Below are 18,552 nucleotides of genomic sequence, written 5' to 3'. Positions count from 1 at the left end.
TCTTCTTGTACTTTTTTTTTTTTAACTGAGATATAATGACATGTTAGTTTCAGGTGTACAATGTAAGGATTCCATATTTGTATATATTGTAAAACGATCACCACACTAAGTCTGGTTAATATCCATCACCACAGGGGCGCCTGGGTGGCTCAGTCAGTTAAGCTTCCAGCTCTTGGTTTCAGCTCAGGTCATGATCTCCCTGTTCATGGGTTCGAGCCCTGCACCGGGCTCCGAGCTGACAGCACGGACTCTGCTTGGGATTCTCTCCCTCCCTTCCTCTCTGCCCCTCCCTGACTTGCTTTCTCTGTCTCTCAAATTTTAAAAACTTAAAAAAAAAATAGATCCATCACCACAAATAGTTACAAATGTTTTCTTTTGCTGAGAACATACAAGATCTACTTTCTTAGCAAATGTCACATACATAGTATTATCAATTACAGTCACCATTCTATACTCCTGACTTAACTTGTTTCAAACCTGGAAATTGTACCTTTCAACCCCTTTCAGTCAGTCACCCTCCAGCCCCTACCTCTGGCAACCAGCCTCGGGGAGTGTTTTGGTTTTCTTTTTAGGAATTTACATTTAAGTAAGATCATAGAGTATTTATCTTCCTTATTTTACTTCGTATAATGCCCTCTGGGTCCATCCATGTTGTGACAAATGGAAAAATTTTTATGGCTGAATAATAGTTCACTACACACACACACATTTCCTTTATTCACCCATCGGTGGACACTTAGGTTATTTCAAATCCTGACTATGAGTCATGCCACAATGAACGTGGGGGTTCACACATCTTTTCGATTTAGTGTCATTTTCTTCATGTAAACTCCACAGGTGGGAATGCCAAATAATAAGGTCTGTTTTTAGTTTGTGAGGAACCTCTATACAGTTTTCCATAGTGACTACACAAATTTACATTCTTACCAACAGGGTACGAGGGTCCCCTTTTCTCTGCATCCTCACCAACACTTTTTACTTCTGGTCTTTGGCATAGCGGCCCTTTTAAGAGGTGTGAGGTGATAGGTCTTTGTGGTTTTGATCCACATTTCCTTGGTGATGAGTGATATTGAGCACCTCTTCGTGTACTTCTTGGCCATCTGTATATGTCTTTGGGAAAATGTCTGTTCAAATTATTTACCCGTTTTTTTTAATTGGATTGTTTTGCTATTGAGTTGTAGAAGATCTTTCATATTCTGAATATGAACTCCTGAAGGGATAAGATTTGCACACACTTTCTCCCATTCACTAGGCCCCTTTTTCATTTTGCGGATAGTTTCTTTTGCTGTGCAGAAGCTTTTTCATCTGATGTAGCCACACGTGTTTATTTTTGCTTTTGTTGGCAATGAGTTCTCGGACCTAACACCATAAAGTCAAGACAAATGTCAAGGAGCTTCCTGCCTATGTTTTCTTCCAGGAGTTTGATGGTTTCAGGTCTTATGCTTTCAAGTCTTTTATCTTCATTGAGATAATTCTTGTTATGTGATATTTGTATGGTGTGAGATAGTGATCCCGTTTCATTTTTCTGCATGTGGCTGTCTGGATTTCCCAACACCGTTACTGAAGAGACTGGCCCTTCACTGTTGTACCTTCTTGGCTCCTTTGTTGTAAAGTGACCATGTGTGTGCTTCACTTCTGGGCTGTCTATGCTGTTCCATTGATCTATATGTCTGTTTTTAATGCCAATACCATACTGTTTTGATTGCTTTAGCTCTGTAATATAGTTTGAAATCAAGGAGTGTGATACCTCCAGCTTTGTTTTCTCAAGATTGCTTTGGCTACTCTGGATTGTTTGAGGCGTCACACAAATTTTAGAACAAATAGAAATTTGTTCTATTTCTGTGAAAAATGCCATTGGAATTTTATACATCGCATTGAATCTACAGGTTGCTTTGGGTGCTATGGGCATCTTAACAGTGTTATTCCAGTTGATAGCACAAATATTTTTCCACTTGTTTCATTAATATTGGATAGTTTTCAGTTTACGTGTCTTTCACCTCCTCGGTTAAATTTGTTCCTAGGAATTTTTTTTTTTCCCAAGGCAACTGTAAATGGAATAGTTTTAATTTCTTTCTGAAAGCTCATCACTAGTGTTTAGAAGTACAAAAGATTTTGGTATATTGATTTTGTGTCCTTCCATTTAATTCTTTGATTAGCTCTAACATATTTGAAGTCTTTAGCGTTTTCTATATACATTATCTTCTGCAATTAGTGATAGTTTCAATTCTTTCTTTCCAACTTGGGTGCCTTTTCTTTTTCTTGCCTAACTGCTCTGGATAGGACTTCGGGTACTGTGTTGAATAAAAGTGGCAAGAGTGGGCGTCCTTGTTTTTGTTTCTGATCTTACAGGAAAAGCTTCCAGCTTTTCTCCATTGAGTGTATTAGCTGTGGGCTTATATATAGCCTTTATTATGTTGACGTTTGTTCCTTCGATATGCACTTTGTCAAGAGTTTCTATCATAAGTGGATGTTGCATTTTTTCAGATGCTTTTTCTACATCTATTGAGATGATCGTGACTTTTATCCTTTGTTTTGTTAAGGTGGTATATCATGTTTATTGATTTGTGATTTGAACTATCATTACATGCCCAGAATAAATGCCTCTTGAGTGTGGGGTAGAATCCTTTTAATGTATTGTTGAACTTCTGCTAATATTTTGTTGAGGATTTTTGCATCTATATTCATCACAGATAGTGGCCTATAAAATTCTTTCCTTATGGCACCCTGGTCTGGTTTTGGTATCCGGGTAATGGACTCAGAAAATGAGTTTGGAAGTGTTTCTTCTTCTTTGTTTTGGAAGAGTTTGAGAGGATTGGTATTCATTCTTCTTTGAATGTTTGGTAGAATTCACCAGTGAAGCTGTCTGGACCCAGACTTCTATTAGTTGTGAGGTGTTTGATTACTGATTTGATCTCCTTACTAATAATAGATCTGTTCATATTTTCTTACCTTTTTATGATTTGGTCTTGATAGGTTTTATATTTCTAGGAATTTATCCATTTCTTCTAGGTTGCCAAATTTGTTGGCATATAATTGTTCACAATGGTCTCTTGTGATCCTTTGTATTTCAGTGGTATCAGCTGTAACTTGTCTTTGATTGATTCTGACACCTCTTTTTTTCTTAGTGAGTGTGGCTAAAGATTTGTCCATTTTGTTTATTTACAAGGAACCAGCTTTTAGTTTCAATGTTATTTTCTATTGCCTTTTTACCCTCTATTTATTTCTGCTCTGATCTTTATTATCTCCTTTCTACTAACTTTGGACTTGTTTGTTCTTTTTCTAGTTGCTTGAGCTGTAAAAGTAGGTTGAGATTTTTCTTCTTTCTTGATGCTTCATTCATTGTCATGAACGTCCCTCTAAGAACTGCTTCTGCTGCAGGAGTTTTGGTATGCTGTGTTTTTATTTTCATTTGTCTCAAGTTATTTTTTAATTTCTCCTTTGAGTTCTTTGTTGACCCATGGGCTGTTCTCTACCATTGTTTAAGCGCCACATGTGAATAATTGATTTCTCTTTTCAACCACTGTGGTCAGAAAAGATGCTTTGCTATTTCAGTCTTCTTAAGTTCATTGAGAGAGGCAGGGGGAGACAGAGAGGGAGACACGGAGTCCGAAGCAGGCTCCAGGCTCCGAGCTGTCAGCACAGAGCCAGGCGTGGGGCTCAAACCCACAAACCGTGAGATCATGACCTGAGCCAGAGTTGGACATTTAACCGACTGAGCTTGATCTATCTTTCCATTATTTGTGACATCTTTAGTTTCCTTCATCACCATCCTACAATTTGCAGAGTTCAAGTCTTTCATCTCTTTGGTTAAATTCACCCCTAGGTATTTCATTTTTTTGATGCAGTTGGAGGGAGTGTTGTTTCCCAAATTCCTCTGGTAGCTATTAGTATATAGAAACACAAATGATTTCTGTATGTTCATTTTGTATGCTACTACATTGCCAAATTCATTTTTTTGTTCCAGTAGCAGGGTTTTGTTGTTTTCAAACTTTTATTTAAATTCTAGTTAGCGTGTAGTGTAATATTCGTTTCAGGAGTAGAATTTAGTGATTCATCAGTCACATAGAACACACAGTGCTCATCATAATCAGTGCCCTTCTTAATACCTGTCACCCATTTAGCCCACCCCCCACCCACGTCCCTCCATCAACCCTCTGTTTGTTCTGTATATTATGGTTTGCTTCCCTCTCTTTTTTCCTTTCCCATACGTTCATCCATTTTGTTTCGTAAAATTCCACACATTCTAACAGTGTTTTGGTGGAGTGTTTAGGCTTTTCTGTATTTGGTATCGTGTCCTCTGTCCGTAGTGACAGTTTTACTTTTTCCTTTCCAACTTGGACACCTTCTATTTCTTTTTCTTCAATACCTGCTCTGGCCAGGACTTCCACTACTACGTTGAATAAAAGTGGCAAGAGCAGGCGTCGTAGTCTTTTTCCTCCTCTTAGGGGAAGAGCTCTCAGTGTTTCACCACTGAGTATGTTGTTAGCTGCGGGTTTTTTGTATATGGTGTCTTTTATGTTGAGCTATGTTCCCTCTATACCTACTTTGTCAAGAATCTTTACCAGAACTGGCTGTTGAATTTTGTCAGGTGTGTTTTTGGCATCTTATTGAGATGGGATTTTTATCCTTCATTTTGTTAATAGGGCATATTACATTGTTTCGTGGATTTGAAGCCTCCTGCCTCCCTCGAGTAGATCCTACCTGATTGTGGCATGTGATCTTTTCATGCATTGTTGAATTCAGTTTGCTAGTATTTGGCTGAGAATTTTTGCATCGGTGTCCTTCGTGTATATTGACCTTTTGGTATCAGGGTAATTAATGCTGGCCTTGTAAAATGAGTTTGAAAGCATTCCTTCTTCAGTTGCTGGAATAAGTGGAGAAAGGATAGGTTATAACTGTTAATTGTTTGGTAGAATTCACCTGTGAAGCTTTCTGGTTCTAGATTTTGTTTTATGGTTTTAATTTTTTTTAACATTTATTTATTTTTGAGACACAGAGAGACAGAGCATGAACGGGGGAGGGTCAGAGAGAGGGAGACACAAAATCCGAAACAGGCTCCAGGCTCTGAGCTGTCAGCACAGAGCCCGACGCGGGGCTCGAACTCACGGACTGCGAGATCATGACCTGAGCAGAAGTCGGCTGCTTAACTGACTGAGCCACCCAGGCGCCCCTGTTTTATGGTTTTTTAAATTACTGATTCAATTTTATTGTATTTGCTGTATTCAGGTTTTTTTATTTCTTCGTAACTGAGGCTTCTTAGAAGGTAGTTTCTAGAAATTGATCTATGTTTTTCTATTTTCCAATTTGTTGGCATATAATCGTTCATGGTAGTCACTGATTATGCTTTGTGTTTCTGATTTTAAGCCCTCTTTTTCTCTTAATGAGTCTTGGCTAGAGGTTTATTAATTTTAGTTACCATTTCAAACTTCTAGTTCATTAATGTTTTCTATTGTTTTTTTAGTCTCAATTTCATTTATTTCCTCTCTGATTCATATTATTTCCTTTCTTCCATTAACTTTGGGCTTTCTTTTTCTAGTTCTTATAGATGTAAAATCAATAGTTTATTTGGGATTTTTGTTTCTTGAGGTAGGCTTGTATTGCTATGAACTTCCCTGTTTTTGTTGCATACACAGACTTAGGACTACTGTTTCCATTTTCATTCGTGCAAGAGACTTTCACTTACTTTTTGATTTCTTTGTTGACCCATTGGTTGTTGAGTAGGATGTTGTGTGGTATCTGTGTATTTTTTTTTTCCAATTTCCTTCTCGTGAGTGATTTCCAGTTTCATACTGTAGTAAAAACAAAAAAAAAAACTTTACACGATTTCATTCTTCTTACATGTATTGACAATTGTTCTGTGGCCCACCATGTTATTGGTACTGGATAATGTATGTGCCTTTGGGAAGAATGTATCTTCTGCAGTGTTTGGTTGGAATGTTCTCTCTACATGTATGAATTTCATCTGATCTCATGTGTCATTTCAATCCATCAACTGATTTAAGTGAGATGATACACTCCTCTACTTTCATTATATTGCTGACATTTTCTTTCTTTATATCCTCTAATATTTGCTTCATGTACTTAGGTGTTCCTATGTTGGGTACATAAATATTTATCAATATTATATCTGCTTCTTGGATTGACCTTTTTTATCATGATGTAAAGCCTCTCCTTTTCCCTTAGTACAGTCTTTGTTTTAAAGTCTGTTTTGTCTGATATAACTTTTGTTGCTACAGGTTTCGATTTGTGTGGAATATATTGATTTTCCATTCGCTTCCCTTTCAGTCTGTGTGTCTTCAGATCTCAAGTGAGTATCTTCTAGGCAGGTCTTGCTTTTTCTTATCCACTCATTCAGCCTATTTGGACTGGCATATGTAGCCCATTTGTATTTTAACCAATTAATAATAGCTGTGTGCTCACTGCCATTTTGTTCATTGCTTGCTGGAATTTTTATGGTTCCTTTCTTCTTTTGCTCCTTCCTCTGTGGTTGCATGACTGGGGTTAGTGGTATCCTTAGACTTCTTTATTTTTTGTGTATTTACTGGAGGTTTTAGCTTTGTGTTACCAGGAGGCTTACATACAACAGTTTATATTTTTATTCAGTCCATTTTAAGTTGATAACAACTTAGGTTTTAACATATTCTAAAGCTCTACAGTTTTATTGTCCCCACCCCCTCCACGTTTCAGGTTTTTAAAGTCACATGCTACATCTCTTTATTTTGTGTACATACTTACATATCTCCACTAATTATTGTAGTTATAGTTATTTTTACTACCTTTGTCTTCAGCCTTCATATTAATTTTACAAGTGATCCGTTCACTACTGTTTTTTCATAGGAGTTGCTCCTAACTTGCACCCTTTGTTTTTAGCTTGAAAAGTCCCTCTTACACTTCTTGAGGTTGATGAACTTTAGCTTTTGCTTGTCTGCAAAACATTTTTCTCTCCAGTTCTGAATGATAAATTTGCCAGGTAGAATGTTCTTGGTTGGCCTTGTTTTTGTTTTTTTTTTTTTTTTTTCTCTTTGAGCACTTTGCATACATCTGTTAACTCCCTTCTGGCATAGAAAGTTTCTGCTGAAAAATCTGATCGTCTTCTGGGGTTTCCCTTGTACTTGTCCAGCTGGTCCAGTTCTGTTTTATTCCTTCTTCTGTGGATCTCTCCTCATGAAGTTTTCAGCTCAGCTACTACATTCTTAAGCTCTGGGACTTTGTTTATTTAGAGACAGTGAGCAGGGGAGGGGCAGAAGGAGAGAGAAGGTTAAGCAGGCTCCGTGCCCAGGATGGAGCCCAGCTCGGGGCTTGATCTCATGAACCATGAGATCATGACCTGAGCTGAAATGAAGAGTTGGATGCTGAACCGACTGAGCCACCTGGGCGGCCCAGCTCTGATTCTTACTGGGTACTTGTTTCTATTTTCTGTCTCCTTGTGGAAGTCTGTGTTAACCCATTCTCCTGCCCAGTTCTGTGAGCACTTTTATGGCCATTATTTTAAACTCCTAACCAGGAAAAGCCCCTAAGAAAATAGAGCTAAGTGATATACCTAAATGTGTACCTTCCTCTTTCATTGAGAACATTATACCTCTGTCTCTTCACCTCCCTGGAGTCTGTGTTGGTTTTGATGCACTCGTTAAACCATGGCTTCTCTCGGTCTTAAAAGCTTAACCGCTTGTTGAAGACGAAACTTACTCAACCCTGCTCTACCTCTTGGTGGTCTCTCACACCTTTGTGATACTCTAAGCAGCCTGTTTTATTTTCAGTGGCTCCCAGTGGTTAAGGTGGTGCCAAGAACCAGTCATGGTCTGAAAGGGGAGGATCTCCGTGAGCATAGCGGTTCAGGCTGCTTAGATACTTTTAAAGTGAGCCAACATCTTCCTTGCTGCTGGGTCATAAGCATCCGCTGCGGGCCACCAGGGCCAGATGTCCCGGGGCTGGCAGACATAAAAACCATGGCCCTACATGTAGAAATGGCCCTTTGGGATCTCCTGGCTCTCTCTGGAGTGTGGCAGAGGAAGAGCTCAAAGGTAAGGCCTGCCCTGCTACGTCTTGCAAAAGGATTCCTGCCCGTCTTTAGATAGAGGTATGTTTCATTAGAAGATTTTCCCCTCACACCGCATCTGTGAAACCAAGTTAATAGGTCTCTTTCACTAAAAGATTGGGGTTCTTGGACTCTTGCCTTTTGCTTTGCCCTGGGGTGGGGGTGGGGGTAGCTGCCAACATTGGGCACCAGAGGGGGGTACCAGCTCCTGTCCAGGAGATACACTGGTGAGGTAGAGGGAAAGTGCATGATGCCTCCACCCCGGGGAGCACCCCCGCAGGCCTTTATAGAAGTGCATCAGATGAGGCACCCACTGCTCAGGCTGAGCTTTTAATAAAACAAGCCTTTTTCACTTAAAGTCTGGGTGCCTCGCAATCACTGCCCCTGTACTGGGTCCTGGGCCAAGACACCCCATTTTGCAGCTCACTAGAGCCTTGTGGGGGTTCTTGGATGTGAGACTCGTTAGTTTTCCAAGTTAGATGTTTTAGGGACTCCTCTCTCGGCTGCAGGTCTTAAAACTTGGGGTGCCCGATGTGGGGCTCAAACCCTTCACTCTTCAGGGAGCATCTCCAGGTTTTGCGTTAACCTCCTGAACTGGAAGCACCACCCCAGGGGTGGGGTTTATGGTGAGAATGTGCCTCAGCCTCTCCTCTTGATGTGATGTTTTTTCCTCATTTGCCTAATGTGTAGAAGTCACTTAGCTAGTTTGGGGTCGTTGTTTTTTTTTTTTTTTTTTTTTTTTTCCTCCTGCGGAAATTGTTCTGTATATAGTTGTAGAATCAATGTGTCCTCAGCAGGTAAGTTCGGGACTTCCTCTTCTTCTTCTGTTAAGGACTCAGGGCTCCCCTGGTTAATCCAGGCTTATCTCCCCTTCTGAAGGGCAGCTGATTAGCAACATTAATCCCTTTTGCCAAGTAATGTAACATTTTGGGGATTAGGACAGGGACATCTCCAAGGGGCTGTTATTCTGCCTGATAAAGGACAGTTTTCATGGGTACATAATGGTGGGATCATAAAGCCATGGGATGCTGTTTGTAGTGCTTACCTGATAGGTCCCATCTTTTAGTCGAGTTTTGCATGACGGCTTTTTGGAAGTAACACGTTCACTGACACACAAAATCGGGTAGCTTTCCAGTATCTCCCACTCCGAGGTGTGTTTAAATTATCTTCTTAAAGAAGTACTTTCTGGGGCGCCTGGGTGGCGTAGTCGGTTAAGCGTCCGACTTCAGCCAGGTCACGATCTCGCGGTCCGTGAGTTCGAGCCCCGCGTCGGGCTCTGGGCTGATGGCTCGGAGCCTGGAGCCTGTTTCCGATTCTGTGTCTCCCTCTCTCTCTGCCCCTCCCCCGTTCATGCTCTGTCTCTCTCTGTCCCAAAAAATAAATAAAAACCGTTAAAAAAAAATTAAAAAAAAAAAGAAGTACTTTCTTACCTTTACTGCCAGCCTTCTGCCCTTTCACACCTCGCGTGCATTTTCTGTACTGCAAATGTCAGGAAATGCTCCACCTGTGTAGATAAAGATATTTCATGTCTTCTTTTCGTTTAGCAAGTTTTTAGAGGCAGCATGCCCAAGTGCCTCAGTCGGCGAAGCATCCGACTTCGGCTCAGGTCATGATCTCGGGGTTCGTGGGTTCGAGCCCCACGTTGGGCTCTGTGATGACAGCTTTGGAGCCTGCTTTGGATTCTACGTCTGCCTGTCTCTCTCAAAAATAAACATTAAAATTTTAGAAATTTTTTAGAGGCCTTGCTTCACATCCTTATGCATTAATAGGTCAGCCTTTGCACCCCAGCTTTTCTCCTTTTCCTAAATTACTCCACACACAACAACAGGGCCATACCTGATAGCTCATGATGCAGCAGGCATTTGGGCACAAGGAAGGGAAGCCTTGACTAGAATACTATTTTGTGTACTTGCATTTGCCCACCTTTGCTGCATTCGGGTTGGTTGGAGAACATACTTGGGAACTACAGTTCAGAACAGCTCCAATCTTCTCTTTGTGGATACCCTGTGCTCTCATGGAAGATTTCATTTGTGTCAGTGTTTTGGTGGGTCCCTCCTCTTCACAAAGGAAGTCTGAAAAATTCTCATCATGGTTCAGTTAAGTGTCTGACTCTTTAAATAAACTTTAAAAAGAAAAACTCTCATCTCTAAGCTTCCTTCTAGAACTGTAATTCCCTCCATGACAATATCCATTTCCATGTGCCTTGAGACCCAGTAAACATGATATTCCAGTCTAACCGGTTTGAATGAGGGCTACACATCCTTAGTGACTTCATCATCGAATCCTAAACATGGTATTCCACGGACATCCGTCCTGGCCCAGTGCCATGGGACGGATCTTCCTTGTACATTGGAGTACACACCTGCCTCTGTGGTATTTATTGCACGTTGAATCCTCCCTCGTGTTCTTATTCCTGTCCTCAGAATAGCTTTGAAAGGGAAGAGGGATGCCAGTTTTTGAAGGTTCATTGAGTAGAATGCTGGTAGAAATTTACCATGTGGATAGATGTTCACCATATCTCTCCTCAGTTCTGCCAAACCTGTCAACAAATAGGTTTACAGCAGCTTTGCTTATATTCTAAATTTGAAAAAGAAAACAAAAAAAAAAAAAAACCTGGGAACTTCAGCACTCACCACTAAAGGGTTAAAGAATTTTTCATGCACCCTTGAAGTAGAACATTTACAGGCTTTAGAAAGAATTAGGTGGGCGGCGGAGGGTGGGTGGTGTGCCTGGGTAGCTCAGTCAGTTAAATGTCCAAGTTTAGCTCAGGTCATGATCTTGAGGTTTTTGAGTTCAAGCCCTGCATCAGGCTCTATGATGATAGCTCGGAGCCTGGAGCCTGCTTCAGATTCTGTGTCTCCCTCTCTCTCTCTCTCTCAAAAATGAAAAATACTTAGATTTAGACCAATATGTATATGAATGGATAGAAATGTCCCACATATATGAGAATACAGGCAAGCTGTCACATTTGAGCATGCATAAAACAAAGTGTGTGTGTGCGTGCGCATGCTTGACATCTTTATGTAATTATAAAATGTAAACTGTTTTTTTTCTGGAAATAATCACCAGAAAGAGAACAATAAGGAATTACTAGAGATGGTGGGAAAGGAAGCATATAATCATTTAACTTTGCATTTTCTACCTTTCTGTGCTGTTAATATTATTCAACTATGTGAATTTTCTTTTTAAGTCAACTAGAGTGATCTCCATAGTAACACGGGCCTTCAAAAAAAATTTTTAAAAGCCTTACACTTATTTGTACTTTTTCCTGAAAAAACCCCCAGGAGTAGGGAAGACAGCTCTGTTTATCCTGCTGAGGGAGATCCCTGTCTGGCCAGTTAAGAGAACAGCCAAAGAACCCAGCCTTCTGTAAGACCTCATCCCTCATGCTGCCTCCTTAGGGTGATGATATTAATTTATCCTCCTAACCAAGAAAAGTCTGTGAGTGGAAGGGGGTGCTAACAGGACCATGGAGAACAAGCCTGAATTGAGAGGGTTCTGGATACTCCGCGACCTTCTGATTTGTCACCTGCAGCTTGGCGCCCTTTTTTACTACCTGCAGAAGGACTTCCCGCGATGGCTCACTGTGGTTTTGTTTTTGTTGCAGCAAAATCCGTCAAGGTGAAAATCAAGCTCAATAAAAAAGACGAGAAAGGCCGGGACAAAGGCAAAGGCAAGAAAAGGCCAAATCGAGGAAAAGCCAAACCCGTAGTGAGTGATTTCGACAGCGATGAGGAGCAGGAGGAAAACGTAAGTGGACCAGGCTTTGACTGAGGCCCAGAAGCCCTCTCCCCGCTTTACCTCTTTCATAACCCTCTTTATTTTCCAGAAATGGAAACGCCAAGACTTGGGGAGATTTTGTTATTGAGGGATGTGAACTAAAGCTGCATGATCTAGGACAAAGAATCGCGGGCTTTGTGTTTAGGGCCTTTTTCATTGTCTTCAAAAATGAAAAACTAGTCAATTGTGTTTTCTTTCCTCCTTTCTTAATCTTCCCGTCACTTCCCAACATAGTTTTGTCCATGGCAGGTTATTTTTCATGGTGGAAAAATTCAGGAGCACTTATGGAGCCAGGCCCTGAAAGAATTACCTTCCCATATGATCCATAATTAAGGTTTCTCTTACTTGCAACATAGCCCAGAAACCAGGGCCAAGGTTCCATGTGCTTACCTCCAGGTCACAGTAGCAAACAGCAGAAGTTGAATTCAGACCCAAACAGCACAACACCATCCCCGAATTCTGGAGGCAAGTGGCATTGCTGGCAGAAACTTCTGCCACCGGCCTTGGGAAATCCCCTCCACTTATTCACTTTCCAGAAGACCTCAGGCTATCACTCGCCCCCCTCTTTTTTCTTCTTCCGGACAGAGAATTTAACGTTTTGGTCCGTGTGCTGCAGGGCACCACCCTTTGGGTCTGATGAAAACATTTGAGAATTCTTACCCCAGCCCCACACCCAGCCTTCACCCTTGGCCCAGGCTTTTCGAATACATTTAAAATGCTGTGTTTTCTTTAGAAGATGTCCCCGTGAGTAGACATCCAACGTATGGTACTTTTGCCTCTGGTGAATTTTCCAAACCCATAGTGTTAAAAATAAGAATTATCAGCCTTGAACTTTTCATGCCACAGTGAAAGAAAGCAAGACAGTAGTACAGATGGTGGGAATTGCTTTGGGATTTCCCAGCGGGGGCTCCCCTTTTTAGCTTGAATTCCTCACAAGCGTCTCGCCATCTTGACACAGAACGAAGAGACTTGGGTTGACTGTTTCCAAAATGTCGTGTCTTTTCTGCCTTGCCCTCGGGCTGGTTTATTGCTTCTTTTTCTTAGGTGTCATTTCCTTCATTTTGTCTTATTTTTAGGAACAGTCAGAAGCAAGCGGGACTGACGATGAGTGAGGAGTACGGGCCTTTTTTTCCTCGGTAGAACTGAGTTCCTTCGTCCCCTCTCTCATTTCTGCCCAGTGAGTTCATTTGTCCTATGGGCCCTGGGTTGTTTCTATAGCATCTTCATCTATAAACTAGCTTTAGGATAGTGCCAGACAAACATATGATATCATGGTGTAAAAACACACACACACACACACAAATATTTGTAACATATTGTGACCAAATGGGCCTCAAAGATTCAAAGATTAAAACAAACAAACAAAGCTTTTGATGGAAAATATGTGGGTGGATAGTATATTTCTATGGGTGGGTCTCATTTGGTAACGGTTTGATTGTGCCTGGTTTTACCACCTGTCCAGATGAGAAGATTTTTTTGTCTTTTTGTAGCACTGATAACCAGGAGAAGCCATTAAAAGCCACTGGTTATTTTATTTTTCATCAGGCAATTTTCAGAGTTTTTATTTGTTCGGTATTGTTTTTTTTGTTTGTTTGTTTACACTGTGGTACATATAAGCAACTTTAATAGGTGATAAGTGTACAGTAATTAGACTTCACCTGCATAGACATTTTTCCATTTTATGCTCTATGATCTGAAAAAAAAATGCTTTTTGAACTGTATACGATTTATGTCTACTGTAAACATTGCTGAATTTTTTTTTTTTTGCTCTTGATTTCAAAAAAAAGTTTTGTTGAAAACGCTATTGAATATTGCAATCTCTCTAGTGTATTGGATGGCTTCCTTTGTCAGCCCGATCTCCTATGTTACTGATGTGTATCGTCTCCTTCTCCCTAAAGTGTACTTAATCTTTGCTTTCTTTGCACAATGTCTTTGGTTGCGAGTCATAAGCCTGAGGCAAATAAAATTCCAGTAATTTCCAAGAATGTGGTGTTGGTGCTTTCCTAATAAAGAGACAATTTAGCTCCACCAACACTGCCTCTTGTTTTTTGAGTTCTAGGGGATTGAAACCGTGGTGCCTGAGTGAAGGTCTCCTGCAGAGGGCTGGGCAGTCTCTTAATCCGGAAGGCTTGGGGGGGGGGGTGCGGAAAGACCTAGAAAGCTGGTCTTCTGGAATGAACCAGGTTTGTCTCAAGGGAGAGCCCATTGCTTTCAGGACTTTAATCTCAAGCAACAGGAGACATCTGGTGCCATGGACCAAGCCACACTAAGCCCCTGCTCACCCTTTTCTAGTGCTTTAAATTCTGTTTACTAGCCAGATAATCTATATGGTAATATAGATTTACAGTGTAATATGGTATGTAATACTTATATATTAACATCTCCTGATTTTTTCAAAGATTTCACAGGTGTTCAAGAGAACAAGACCAATTCCATGCACCCATATACTCTCCTGCTAAGATTCAACAACAGTCAATATTTTGTCCCTCTCCTTTTTTCATTAAACCACTTTGAAAATAAGTTCCAGCCATCGTGACACTTCACCCCTAAGCACTTCACAATCTCCCAACGATTCAAGCCATCTCCTGGCTCCCACAATCCCAGTTCCATTCCCAAGGGAATGAGCAGTAGCTTCCTAGTATCTCATGGGTAATCTCAGTCCCATTTCCCCAACGGTCCCCAAATTGTCTTGCATTTATTCGCACAAGTTTTCAAAGAATGTCAGAACTTCCTCTCTTATGGACCTCATTATGACATGGAAAAGGTTTCTCTCCTCTCTAATGGGTTGATGAATCAGAACTGCCTAAGGAGAATGCCACGATTCTTGCTTTCTGAACGTGAAGAATCACCAACGGCTCCTACTTGGAATCCTGAAGGAAATCTGACCGTCACAAAATGCATCCTCCTGAGAAACCCCTTTGTCCCTCTAAGTGTCCACTCTGATGTCTGACTTTCCAGTTAGTCTGATCGTTACAGCGTGTGTTGAGTTTCCTTTTACTCTTTGTTTAGAGTTTGCTGGCCGCAGTAGGATTGGAGACTCCCATGTAAGAATCAACTGTATTAGATTTTGTTACTGAATGGTTTGGTTTCAGTTCAAAGAGAAGAGTCTCATTTCACTGCTACCATTTCTGTTTCCAATACTTGATGTACAAATTGGAATCTCTTCTCAGCCTCGGAGGCATTGCTGCTCTGAAGCCATCCAGACCACTGCCTTTATGCTTCAGAACTTCTGTTGTGGAAGAATGTTCTCTCGTTCTTATTCCCCAGTCTTCGGTGTGTTGTTCTCCCTGACTCCAGCAGACAGGAGAGGTGGTCCACAGAACAGTGGTAAGGTGGTAGGGAGAGTGGGCACGCATTAGCAAAAGGTAAGCCATCCTACACTGGGGTGCTGCTGACTTTTTATCCTCATCGTTTACCGCCATTTGTTTTAGCTCAAGTAGCTGAGCCTGTAGGTGGGCTTAGTTATTTCTAAGGTCTGTGGTTTACTAGGAATGCAGGAAGGAAGCTAAGACTGTAGAGAAATGTACCGGATCCCTTAATGGGTTTATTTAATTATAGGAACTTTGTGAAGAAGGCATTTTTTTTTCAATTTATTTTTTTTAATGTCTACTTATTTTTGAGAGAGAGAGAGAGAGACAGAGCATGAGTGGGGGAAGGGCAGAGAGAGAGAGAGACACACACACACCATCTGAAACAGGTTCCAGGCTCTGAGCTGTCAGCACAGAGCCTGACAGTGGGCTCGAACTCATGAACCCCAAGATCATGACCTGAGCTGAAGTCGGATGCTCAACCGACTCAGCCACCCAGGTGCCCCAAGAAGGCATAGTTCTCATTCCTCTTTTACAAGTGAGGATCATGCAAACACGAGACCGAAGAGCTGTGGCCAGGGCACCAAAGCTGAATTGGCAAGTGAGACTCTGGCCCCCGGGGCCTATGTTTCATGCAGCTTCATGCAGCTTCCCTACCTGCCCAGCAAGGGAGATACGGAACTGGTCTTGTTGATGAGCCCCGCACACCCGTTGGCTCTGCGCTGGCTCACACAGCCAGGCTTACCCATCAGTCTTGACTCAGTTCTCTAGACCCCCTGGCTCCACTGGAACTTGCCTCTGAGACCCCATTTCCGGGGCTGGGCTCCTCTACTACCCTGGCTCTTCCTTCTCAGTGACAAGCCACTCCACAAGGACCAGGACCTTGTCCCTTAGACCCCAGCGGATGCGGACCCTGCTACTGCCTCCAGGCGATTCTGATGTATGTTCCAGCTGACAAAGCGGCACTGGCTCCATCACCTTCTCAATCTCTATTATTTCCCTCCCGGGCAATGATAGGAGGCCATGTTGAACCTGGTCTTGATGTACACGATTGGTACAGGCATACGCATCCATCACCCGATAGCCATTCTAGTAAAATCAACATAAATGAGAATAAGTGAAAAAGCCAAGTATTTGCTCCCTGTCTCCCTGACACAGCTTTCCTGTCATCTGTGTGACCAGGAAGCAATCTTCATTTGTGCTTGACTTGAACCTCATTCAGACTGATAACGTGTAATACCTGGGGAAATGTTTTTTGGTCTGCTTAGCAAAAGGATAGAGACACATTCTTCCCTTATGAATAAATGTACTTCCCATGAGAATTTGATAGTAACAGTCAATCTTCCTGTGCAGGTATCTTGGAAGAATAGCCAAGTCCATATCTCTTCCTAAATTTTATTCAGTAAGAGCTACATCAAGCCAGATAAAGCACCGTTTCTGCCCTTTCTCCTATATACTGTCCGAGTGTATGAATCTCAGTGTTTCAATCACTTAGGGAGAGACCACCAAAAATGATGAGGCGCGGTATGACAAACGATGATGGATAGGTCTAGAATTGCTAGAGGTATGCCCAGGTGAGCTGTCCTCATCACGGGTGTGGTTTAGGACATCGGACTTAATGGAGAGTGGAAGGGGCGTGTTCCAAATGACCGAGCCCTTTGTGTAAGAGGATATCGTTTTCTGCATCACTTTCAGTAAGGATTTTCCAAAGGGATTTTCTAAATTGAATAAGGCAAAAAACAAAAACAAAAACCTAAGTCAAGAGTATGGGGAAACCAGTTTCCTGTTTATAAACACTGGGTTTTATTATGCACAAGAAAGAGGCCTTTGTGAACCCTAGAAATGCTACAAAGCAAGGCTCACTGTGAGATTCTAAACTTCAAAGAGAATGAATGCAGAGTCCCACCACCAAATAGATGTATTTTTAAAATTCTCTTCCCAAAGCTTTAATCAAAGTTCACTATAAAATGGACATGTGTCCACCACAAATGGTGAAATAATAGCCCAAAAAATTTAGAATTCACCCCCACGAGGGAATCAGCAATAACAGCCTGATGTTCTCGTTCACATAAACCCCTAGGGTCCTATATACGGTCAAAGGCTGGCTCCCCAGCTATCACCAACATCACCTGTTAATAAGACAAGCTGAATTCATCGCCTGGTGCGGTAAGGGAGAGGGCCACCTTGATGGAGCTTTGGTAGTTTGAAAGGGAAGGTCAAGGTTGGATTTTGTTGAAATGCGATCTAAGGTACATCAATGTGGGGATTTGGTTAGAAATGCATAAAGATCACGCTACAATAAATCAGGATCGGGAAAAGTAGTAAAGCAAGGATTTCGAGTGGAGATTCAAAGGATCTTAGGGTACATAGATCACATTTGGTGCTTTGTTAAAGAGATAATGTGTCTTTCAGGAAGTTCACGTGATGAACAATAGTTATTTGCTTGGGCAAGAGTCTCCTTGAATACTAAGAGTGTGCTAATGAGGACCATAGAATTTTAAAGGTTTTTTTTTCTTTTTTTTTAGAAATGGAGAGAGCGCACACGCACACACACACGTGAGTGGGAGAGGGGCAGAGAGAGAGAGAGAGAGAGAGAGAGAGAGAGGGAGAATCTTAAGCAGGCTCCACACCCAGTACAGAGCCCAACATGGGGCTGCATCCCATGACCATGGGATCATGACCTGAGTTGAAATCAAGCGTCAGATGCTCAACCAACTGAGCCACCCAGGTGCCCCTAAAGTCATTTTAATGTTGATAGTAAGCAGCAGGGTGGGGGGTATGTGTGTAGATGTTCCTATTTTTTATTATTTTTAAAATAAGATACTATTCTCTGCAACTTGCCTTATTTTCTTCCAAGGCAACAGAGATTAAACTCATTTAAATTTTTTTTTTCTGGGGGGTGCCTGGGTGGCTCAGTCGGTTAAGTGTCCGACTTCAGCTCAGGTCATGATCTCGCGGTACATGAGTTCAAGCACTGCGTCGGGCTCTGTGCTGACACCTCAGAGCCTGGACCCCACTTCCGATTCTGTGTCTCCCCCTCTCTCTGCCCCTCCCCTGCTCATGCTCTGTTTCTCTCTGTCTCAAAAATAAAGCATTAAAAAAATTTCTTTTTAAATAAAATTTTTTTTCTGTAGTGTAGGAACATTTGTTTTCCTGTTCATCTTAAAAAAGTTTTTTCTAATGCTTATTTATTTTTGACAGAGAGAGAGACAGAGTGCAAGTGGGGGAGGGGCAGAGAGAGAGGGAGACACAGAATCCGAAGCAGGCTCCAGGCTCCGAGCTGTCAGCACAGAGCCCGAAGCGGGACTCAAACTCACAGACTGAGAGATCATGACCTGAGCCGAAGTTAGACGCTCAACCGACTGAGCCACCCAGGCTCCCCGTTCCTGTTTATCTTAAAAGGAATATATGTACATTGTAGAAAATGCA

The 18,552-nt window shown here is 41.7% G+C and overlaps 1 protein-coding gene across 5 annotated transcripts in view; it reads left to right on the top strand.

Moving 5' to 3' along the window:
- The window catches only part of SMARCA2 (SWI/SNF related, matrix associated, actin dependent regulator of chromatin, subfamily a, member 2), a 179,787-nt gene extending 165,987 nt beyond the window's left edge, over window positions 1-13,800 (top strand). For all 5 annotated transcript variants that reach the window (XM_047101568.1, XM_047101535.1, XM_047101561.1 and 2 more), the window contains 2 exons: window positions 11,643-11,785; window positions 12,892-13,800. In XM_047101568.1, the coding sequence (XP_046957524.1) occupies window positions 11,643-11,785; window positions 12,892-12,927 (179 nt within the window). In that variant the 3' untranslated portion in view covers window positions 12,928-13,800. The remainder of the gene's footprint in view (window positions 1-11,642; window positions 11,786-12,891) is intronic.
- The last annotated feature ends 4,752 nt before the right edge of the window (window positions 13,801-18,552 follow it).

This window comes from Lynx rufus, unplaced genomic scaffold (genome assembly GCF_022079265.1).
Source record: "Lynx rufus isolate CCGP_SWC_20201006 ecotype Redwood Valley unplaced genomic scaffold, mLynRuf1.p SCAF_10, whole genome shotgun sequence".
NCBI classification, from domain to species: Eukaryota; Metazoa; Chordata; class Mammalia; order Carnivora; family Felidae; genus Lynx; species Lynx rufus.
The sequence above is the reverse complement of the archived record's forward strand: the minus strand, read 5'-3'. Positions and strand labels throughout refer to the sequence as shown.